Source organism: Anastrepha obliqua, chromosome 3 (genome assembly GCF_027943255.1).
Source record: "Anastrepha obliqua isolate idAnaObli1 chromosome 3, idAnaObli1_1.0, whole genome shotgun sequence".
NCBI classification, from domain to species: domain Eukaryota; kingdom Metazoa; phylum Arthropoda; class Insecta; order Diptera; family Tephritidae; genus Anastrepha; species Anastrepha obliqua.
This window is the reverse complement of record NC_072894.1, coordinates 55,713,933-55,723,788: the sequence shown is the minus strand read 5'-3', so window position 1 is coordinate 55,723,788 and position 9,856 is coordinate 55,713,933. Positions and strand designations below refer to the sequence as shown.

The following is a 9,856-nucleotide window of genomic DNA, read 5'->3' as shown; positions in this document are numbered from 1 at the left end:
CTTTTCTTCCAAAATGGCGGTTCAGGATAATTTCTTGTCGGCTGCCTACGGCGCGAGGTCCCAAACTTCTTTATTTATTACTCTTAGTCTGTCGATCTGAAATTGGTTTTTCTTTAACATATTAGCGGAAAGGATGAACCTATATTCACCAGCCTATTCTGACCACAAACCCAGACCATCGTTGTTTAATAATGACATGCCCTCTTTCAAGTGATCAAAAATAATATGCAGTTTTAGAGTCTGAGATGTTCCTGTACTTTCTAGATCTTTGCGAAGTTGTTTTAAGTTCTCATCTAAATCGGTAATATTTGCACGTTGCGTGGAGAAACAGTCATGTACAATTTTATTCATTGTCCTAAAAGCAGCGACGTATGGCTGTAATTTCAAAGGACCAACATGCTCGCAAATTTCAGAATCAAGTAGTTTATTCGATTCTTGCAGAAGTTTTCGGCAGCCATTACCCTCGAAAATTTCACCCTGATAATTTTTTGCTACTAACTTCAATGTTGATGGCCAAAGCAGACCCTTTTCACGCCCTACAGCAGGGACTATGCCGTTCCAGAATAGGTGGTTTGTAAATCCTTGTAAAAGATGAAGTTCAGGCAAAACACATTTCTGAAGAACGTACATGTTGATGTCATCTTCTTCTTCATCAATAAGGACATCTTCATTCTCCGATTCTTTTTCATAAAAAAAGAGAGGCATATTTATTGTACTGTGGCACTCCTTAGCATACTTTTTATCTTTGCCAAAACATTTAAATTTATTGTAATCATCATTTAAATTTTTGAATGTTTTCAAAATTTTATTATCTAAGTCAAATTCCATCAATTCTTCTTTATCGGCACCACCACGCAATTTTCCACAACTTTGCAGTTCACTCAAAGTGATGAAACAGTAAGGGCAAGGATACGTTGCTGAAGCAGTTGGCTGTCCAGTAGTCGATTGGAATGTGTCTAACCCTTCAGTATTAAAAACAAATTCGTTTTCAATTTTTTTATTCAAAGTTACCCTCATTTTAGACCCTGTTTTATATAATAAAATATCACCATCGTTCGTACATGCTTCGGACCTTTTTCGTAAAATCGATGTTACTACTTGGTTTTGTTGCTTTTCTGGTAGTTTTTCTACTAAACTCAAGGCGTTTTCACGAGCACGAGATGAAGCAGGACCTACGCCACATGAATGACGCACACCTTTGCCTTTTTTTAAAACATTTACTGCAAATGTTCATGGACGCTCTCTTTTCAGCAGTACTATGTCCACTTGTAGAGGGAAGTTGAGCATTTGAAGCAGCTCCATAAAGACCACAACTTTCATCTATTATAGTATGAAAAGTTCGTACATGATCATTGCCCTTAACTATTTTAGAGTGACCTTTGTATCGTGCCGTTAGACATATAAAACAATTACAATCATAAGTTTTTCTGGTTTCTTTTGCTAACTTCATGTCCTCGTAGTTAGGCATTGTTGGAAGTGGCCTCTTTGCATTACCCTTCTCTCGTTCCATTATAGTTTTTCGACAAGTACTACAAATGCTAATGGGAAATTTAGAATTGGAGTCGTCAAAATTATCGTTGACATGCTTTTTAATTAAACCAGCAAGATTTTCAGTAATTAAAAATTCTGATCTTTGACGGTTGCCAAAAAAGATTTTTTTACCACATTTTGCACATAATTTCCACCTATTTTCTTGGTGATCGCATTTATGATCTAAGTGAGTTGAAAGAATATTTTTTCCCATGATCTTGCAAACCATAAATAACGAAATTTCTGAAGAGATTACTTTTACTGATGAATAAGGTACAAATGAAAATCAGCGGCTATGAAAAGAATAGGCTTCTATTTTCTGTTGCCGGAGTGTCCGGTATACAATGCGCTGCATAGCCGTGATTTTTTAAACTAATTTTATTTGATTAATCGAAATAGCGAGTTTAGTGCTTTATCACGTATGTATATGGACACACATACAAACACATACACTTGCACGCTTAAATAATAGCACCGCCAAGATACATTATCGCTTAATTATGAAAAAATTTTCGAAAATGCTAAAATCCACATATCTCGAAAAAAGGATCAGCTAGGATTTTAATTCAAGCGGATTTTTAATGTACTATTAATGGACAACAAATCGCCGCTTTCAGTTTTTATTGGCATTTTAGGTCAACCTGTTTCTACTTCAGGCGAAATATAAAATAAAAAAACAAGTATAAAATTAATTATAAAAATAAGCCTTTGAAGAATTTAGGGCTATTTTATTGATATTTTTAACCACCAAAAAGTAATTTATCAACGCGAAATATCTGAAATTTTACGTTTATCTTTCCGATAGTAATGTACAGAAAGGCCTCACCAAACTTCAAGCAAATCGGTCGATAACTTTTTGAGCTACAATACGAACAGTTTTTAAAAATACAGTTTCGAGATAACTGAGTTTAAAGTTTGAGGTGCGCCCGGACTGCTCTCTGCATAGTTAATGGGAATAGGAATTTCCGCATGAAAATTTCACAGTATATTCTTAAGATACTATACTTTCGAAATACCGAAAAAAATCAATTTTCCCGCTTAAGCACTCCAAGAGGCGTCCCATCGGATGTTGTCATCGTCCAAGTTTCTGCGCCATACGTTAGGACGGGCATGATGAGAGTCTCATTAAGTGTTAGTTTTGTTCGTCGAAAGAGAACTTTACTACTCAATTGCCTACTTAGTCCAAAGTGGCTCCTTTTGGCAAGAGATATTCTCCTTTGAATTTCCAGGCTGACATTGTTATAGGTGTTAATGCTGGTTCCTAAATAAACGAAGTCTCTTACAGCCTCGAAGTTATAACTGTCAACAGTGACGTGGATGCCGATACACGAGTTTGCCGCTGTTGGTTTGATAACAGGAGGTACTTCTCTTTGTCCTCGTTCAGAATGAATTTTTAAGAAACAAAAATAGACTTGGAGGTTTCCCATTGTCTGTCGAGGTGCGACTGGTATTAGAAAATACGTTTTCTATCATTTCATCTCCTATAGAGACGTGACTCCGAATAAAGCAATTATATGACCAATAGAATAGTTGTTAGCAAACGCAAAATGCGAAAACAGGAGGAGTTTGTATATTTAATAATCTATTCCACAATTCTTTCTCAAATCTTCTCCCGGCACATTCGAAAGATTTCTCATTTTCCGGTACTCCACTACGTTCAAGTACGCAGCACAGACTGAAATCGCGAAATCAAAGAAATTATAGGAAGTTTCTGAGGACCATAAGCACTCTAAAGAAGCGTTCTGCGTGAATTCGTTGTTGAAGTTGTAAGTATCAAAGGCGGTTTCGTCATGAAATGGCAGTGGATATACTTCTTACCACAAACAACAACAAATCAAGTTTTTTCGTGAATTCGCTCGTTTGATTGATTTTTGATTCGGTTCATATATTATATGTACTTGTACCGTAGCTACGCCCGAATGCGGTAAAGCAGCTGTATACTTATACTTACCTATAAGGAAAAATTCGCCAATGCAAGGATTGTTAATAAATTCACTACCCATGAACTCTTATACAGCCACTGTGGAAAATTCAATTTCATTGTACTCGAAAATAATTTATGTGATAAAGACTAAAGCGTGGCTACAGAAAAAAGTGACCGCTTAATTAGAAACTTAACAGGGAGTTAAAGAGGTAGGAGAAAGTTATTGTACTCGTATTTAATACGATTAGACTCTGATGATAAAAGTACCAACAGAAGGAAATTCGACAGCATCAAAACTATTCTTACTAGAATGTTGAAATCTGACAACACGATATCACGTACATAATCTCTGTACTTTGTAGACCTTTAGGCTTCCTAAAAAAGACTAAAGGAAGAATGTACCTTTCTTACAAAATATTTACCCTAGAAATACCAATTTAACCGGACCTTCGGACATAGTCGACATCTGTCTCAATCCCTTTCGGGGCAGATGTCATCGCAGATCAATGCCCACTATCTATGGTTTTATCAGGTGCTGAAGGGTGTCGAAACATTACTTTACTAGCTTCATTTTGAAAATCCGAAAGAGAAGAAAGTTTAAAGAACAAAGGGATTTCTAAATAGCGGCCAATTTCGACATCTCCACATTGCCAAATTTCCACGCGTATTTCTGCCGTGGAACAGTTTATAATTAAATCCATACATTATTCTTAAGCAGCATAAAACCATAGAAAGCTCCGAATGGTACAGTAGATTGGCCTGAACGCTAAGTTTGTCTATATTTAATAAGCACTTGCACACTGGTTTGTGGTAATCCTACACGAAGGCTTTTAAATCACACTTTGTATCGTAAAAGTTTGTCTTCCACCATTACCATCGATATGTTGATGGGGCTCCGCTATGCTTGATGGGCTAATGATGATTGCTTACAAAGATGATGCTCAGACTATCGACATCCTTGGCGCTACTCTACGTACGTGCTCAAGCTAAAAATCACTCAATATTTACGCCCTGCTCATTTCAACCGGCTTTCGTCACTAGACCGACTAGCACAAGGTATCATACTTTAGGTGCTCTATACGAATACATGTACATACATTTATGTATATACATACATATCTATATTTGTAACCGCTTCGAAGGGAAGTTAGCTGACTGAACTGAAAAGAAGTATGTATGAATGTGTGTCATATGACTGGCAGACTGATTCACTAAACTTAAGACAAAGCTGCATGCATAGAAGTGCTGATGACTTTCGACTACAAACTTTTGCTTGGAGTCGACGGTGAACATAGAGCCTCATGTTGCATGCAACTTGAATACCAAATGATTTCTGACAACTAAGTTCATAGCAGTCATAGCATGTCGAATTTGTGCTGCCACGCTTTCACGCTGAATCGCGCTTTCAGTGAAGTAGATTTCATACTGATTTACTTACTGCTTTGCGTGCAGGCAGCCATCCATTCAGTCACTCAGCCAACCCCGACATGTTGGAAACAAAGGAATGCCTGGAGGTAAAAACAGTACGAAAGCAAAACAAAAACAAACAACACCATAAGCACGCCTGAGGATAAAGCCGTGATAACGGCATATCATCCTCTGGTTTGTGTCTGTGTGTCTGTTGTTGGGTGTTTATACTCAAATGGGGGGAGTTGTTAATGTTTCTGCGGAAATGAAAATATTTTGAATAAACGCACGAACACTTCCGCCTGATTAGCTGATTGACAACATATTTTTTACTTCTGTATTTTTAACTTACGAATATATTTACTATTAATCCTTTGATTCATATATACAAATGCATACATACATACTTTACATACTTTACAAAAAAAAAAAATATTTGTTTAAATCCAATACTCTACCCGCATTTTGCATATTTCCTATATCAGAGATAATCTAAATAACTATCGAGTAGATTGACACCCGCCGGGCATTCGGAATAAAGTTTTAAACAATCCGCATCGCCAGCACCGGCCTCCCGCGCCACACGATAGCTTTTGTCTAAATCTTCCATGCCCGGCCTGCAAATACAAAATGTACCCATTGGTAAATTATGTAAAATAATCATACAGCAGACAAGAAAACTTACGTCAACACCACGTCCAACAGTTCCGACAACACGCCCACATGTTGGCCCACTTGTGCATTTTGGCATATGGAACGCAACAAACACTGGTGGCCGTTTACACCACGCCGATTCATTAACGTTTCCAGCACAGTGTACACAAACAATCGTGAATCATCTGACTCATAAATATAATTATCGAATCCAAGTGGATTGTCATGTAGACGCCTTGTTTGGCGCGCAAACGTATCCTCCCATTTGTCCCAGGGATAAAGTGGAGAGCTGGGAATTGAGTAATGCCCGCCCTGTAAACTGTGCGAGCAGACAAGTGAACGCCACGATATCGGGTCGGCTAAATCGACTTGTTCCGAGGGACCAACGGATAACTGCAATGAGCAACAGAATTTATATTAGTAATTATGAATTTTTTAATATTTGTGGTTCAATATGGCTATTTCTGTTTTCAATAGGCAATGGATAAATTTTGTAATACTCTATCACATTTGCTTATGGTAGATGAAAGGAAGACTGAATCGCATAAATGTAAAAATGTATGTACCCATAAAGAAATAATGAATTTATTCGTCCTAGTTCAACGGTTTAACCGCACCTGCATACAAAAGTATGCTGAAAGTTTCGGAATATCAGTAAGGGCGAGCAAGTGGACTTTATAAATCTAGTTGATCTAACTAATTGTGTATATGCAACATCCGCGTTACTGTCCAGAAAAGCAATTCCGAGCAAATTCAACTTTCTTCTACACAGAGCCATGCACCCGCATAGAAGGGAGCAACAACAAAACAAGGGAAAAGATATGTCTTATTATTTAGACTTTATTTTAAAAACAAAATAAAAAGTGTGCATTAAATTCAAGAAATATTAAAAAACAATAATACCTGAAAAATTATAGCACGGAAAATTAACAAAGATTTTTTGTGGCAGTCAGCTTAGAATAGCCAACTCACTAAGACCTGTAGGTCCGTTGTAGTACGACTGTGTAACACGGAACCCTATGGTTTATTCAATATGGAACCATTTAGATGCTGTTATGATGCATAGAATAGCTTTTATCCAAAGACCGGATAGTGTTCTTTAAAAGAGTCGAAATGGCTTTTTCCTAACAACCTTGCTCCACTCCTAGCTGAGGCTGGACAATTACAGAAGAAGTGTTCTACTGTTTCTTCCTGTCTTTACAACTTCTGCTGCATTCAGGAGAAAATACATCTAGCATCTAGCCTAGAAGAGTGCGTACCCGCCAATGATCGATGACACAAACCCGAAGGTAAACATCTCGAAGATGTTCTCTCTTGAGAGCTTAAGCAACTTTCCTGACCTTTCTTACCTATTTGCAGTCAAATAGCATGGCGAATATTATTCTTTATCCTTAATTTGCAAGTTGCCATAGGAGTTCCAATATTGCCTCTGTTTTCAAGCAGTGGAAGATTAGTACCCTTTCTGACTAGCTCATCGGCCTTGCAATTTTCTTCAATACCTCTATGTGCCGGAACCCATATAAGACTGACCTTGAAGACGCTGCTAATATAATTTATGGCTCCCAGGTATTTCCTTGATTTTAGTATAACTACCTCCATTTTCGGCCGCCGTAGCCGAATGGTTGGTGCGTGACTAACATACGGAATTCACAGAGAGAACGTACATAGGTTCGAATCTTGGTGAAATACCAAAATTAAGAAAAACATTTTTCTAATAGCGGTCGCCCCTCGGCAGACAATGGCAAACCTCCGTGAGTATTTCTGCCATGAAAAAGCTCCTCATAAAAATATCTGCCGTTCGGAGTCGGTTTGAAACTGTAGGTCCCTCCACTTGTGGAACAACATCAAGACGCACACCACAAATAGGAGGGGGAGCTCGGCCAAACACCCAAAAAGGGTGTACGCGCCAATTAATATATATAACTCCATTGATTTGATGCTATTGGAGAAAATATTTATCGTAGTTTTTATTACAATTATATTCTGACTGGTAGACGCTTGAAAAAACTCCATAGCCTACTTTATTTTTTCGCTGGGATCTATCCAAAAATTTCATTTTCACTCTTCTCCATGGACTTTGAGTTTTCCCTGCCTTCTTGACGGGATGTTAGTCTTGAAGAGCCTCTTGAAAGTGTGTTTAGGGTAGGAAAAGTCGTTTTCTTGATTATAACTGTTCATAGTATATAGTACGTTCATGACGTAAACGTAACATAACGTAACGGCTAAAGAACAGCAAAGCCGCAGGCGCCGACGGACTGCCGGCTGAGCTATTCAAACTTGGCGGCGAGGAGCTGGTAAGGTGCATGCATCAGCTTCTATGCAAAATATGGTCGGATGAAAGCATGCCTGCCGATTGGAATTTAAGTGTGCTCTGCCCAATCCATAAGAAGGGCGATCCTGCAATCTGTGCCAATTACCGCGGGATTAGTCTTCTAAATGTCGCTTATAAGGCTTTAGCGAACGTATTGTGTGATAGGTTGAAGTCCATCATCAACCAATTTAATGGAGCTTATCACTGTTTCTTTAGACCTGGAAAGTCTACCATCGACCAAATATGTATTTACAATACGCCAAATCTTGGAAAAGACCTAAGAAAGAAGAATCGACACACACCATCTTTTCGTCGATTTCAAAGCTGCATTCGACAGTACGAAAAAGAGTTATCTGTATGCCGCGTTATCTGAATTTGGTATCCCCACAAAACTAATACGGCTTTGCAAGATGACGTTGCCCAACACCAGCAGCGCCGTCAGAATTGGGAAGGACCTCTCCGAGCCGTTTGATACCAAGCTGAATAAAGAGGCAAAGCGAATGGGTCTGGTGGTGAACGAGGGCAAAACGAAGTACCTCCTGTCTTCAAACAAACAATCGGCGCACTCGCGTATCGGCACCCACGTCACTGTTGACAGTTATGATTTCGAAGTTGTAAAGGACTTCGTATACTTAGGAACTAGCATTAACACCGATAACAATGACAGCCTTGAAATCCAACGTAGAATCTTTCTTGCCAACAAGTGATACTTTGGACTCAGTAGGCAACTGAGCAGTAAAGTCCTCTCTCAACGAACAAAACTAAAACTCTACAAGGCTCTCATGCGAAAAAAAAACCGAAAATGCTCTAATGGCTATACCAAAATTTGTTTTTTTTTCTTGTTCACTTCTCTAGGGAGCATAGGGCCTCGACAAGACTTGTCTTCCGTTGCTTTCGTTAATCTATTTAATTTCTGACAGTGTAGGTGATTAGCCTGCCGCTCCCAGACCTAATTGGTCGAAATGCCCACCTGTCATTGCTTAAGAACAACGCCTTCTGTGTATGTTGTATTTTGAATTTTCTGAATATATTCCAAGCACTTTTTAGTCAAAGTGGTACACACCTTTTCGGGTTTTACTGTACTACAAGTATATTTGCATATATCACAACGCACTTTAGGCATTTTTTTTCTGATTATTATTTTCTATTTTGCGATTAATATTTTCAGCTTTTTGTATAATACACAAATACACACCAATCACCTTAAGTTGTCCACTGCCATTGAATATCAAACTCCTCTTCTTACGCAAGTGCATAAAATCAGTTAAATTTGCGCCAGCAGTAATACCATAAAAATTGGCACATATAACATCTAAATGTAGTAATAAACATGCCAAAATAACTAGCATCAACTTCATTAAACTCACAAATTAAGAAACAAATCAAATATAAAGCGAAACAAATTGTAAGTATCCACCAATCGCACTTGAAGTTCTTAATGTTGACTGCCGCAGCAAAAAGCAATGAACCGGCGAACAGTCACCGAATGCATTTATAGCCTCAACAAATTATTATTCCTACCCATACGGACGATAGAAAAGTCACCTACACGTAAGATAACTGTCACAAGTACTTGTAATTGAGCCATTATTGACATAACACATTAGCAGCCCAAAAATATTATTCTTTGCCATTGGAATATTTCCATATAATATTGCTCTAGCCAATGAGATGAACTGTGTGCATACTTACATATAAACATTTTGGAGATTTAACCTATTAGTGTGGTAGTTTCAAAGTAGTTATTGGAAAATTTATTTTCTTGTGAGAGTGGAATGGCATGTTATTAATGGTTAAGACGAAATAATGCATTTGAACAATAATGTAAGCCCCACAAATTATAAAAATACAGTCTGTCTAATGGAAGCGTGAACTGTAAATTTTAAGCTGAAATGGTGTTAAATAGGCGAATTCTTTTCGCAATATGCGTTCCGTAATTTATTAGGTTTGTGAGAAATTTAGAAATCGTACGTTGTTTCTTCACGTGCGTCTGAAGAAATCGAAGACATTTATAGATAAATAGCTGCAAG

General features: G+C 37.9%; 1 protein-coding gene across 1 annotated transcript; it reads right to left on the bottom strand.

The window, feature by feature from the left end:
• Positions 1-5,342: 5,342 nt before the first annotated feature.
• LOC129240838 (uncharacterized) lies at positions 5,343-9,184 on the bottom strand. Its single transcript, XM_054876862.1, has 3 exons — positions 9,029-9,184; positions 5,547-5,908; positions 5,343-5,478 (listed from the first exon to the last, which is right to left on the bottom strand). The coding sequence occupies exons 1-3, from the start codon at positions 9,182-9,184 to the stop codon at positions 5,343-5,345; spliced, it is 654 nt and encodes a 217-aa protein (XP_054732837.1).
• Positions 9,185-9,856: the final 672 nt, after the last annotated feature.

What these genes read in the sequence shown, in the direction of transcription:
- LOC129240838 (XM_054876862.1), bottom strand. Translation starts at nt 9,184, where the DNA reads ATGAAGTTGATGCTAGTTATTTTGGCATGTTTATTACTACATTTAGAT. An exon ending in ATGGCAGTGGACAACTTAAG is followed by an intron (nt 5,909 to 9,028) that starts GTGATTGGTGTG and finishes TGCTCATTGCAG; the next exon opens with TTATCCGTTGGTCCCTCGGA. An exon ending in CTGTTGGACGTGGTGTTGAC is followed by an intron (nt 5,479 to 5,546) that starts GTAAGTTTTCTT and finishes TTGTATTTGCAG; the next exon opens with GCCGGGCATGGAAGATTTAG.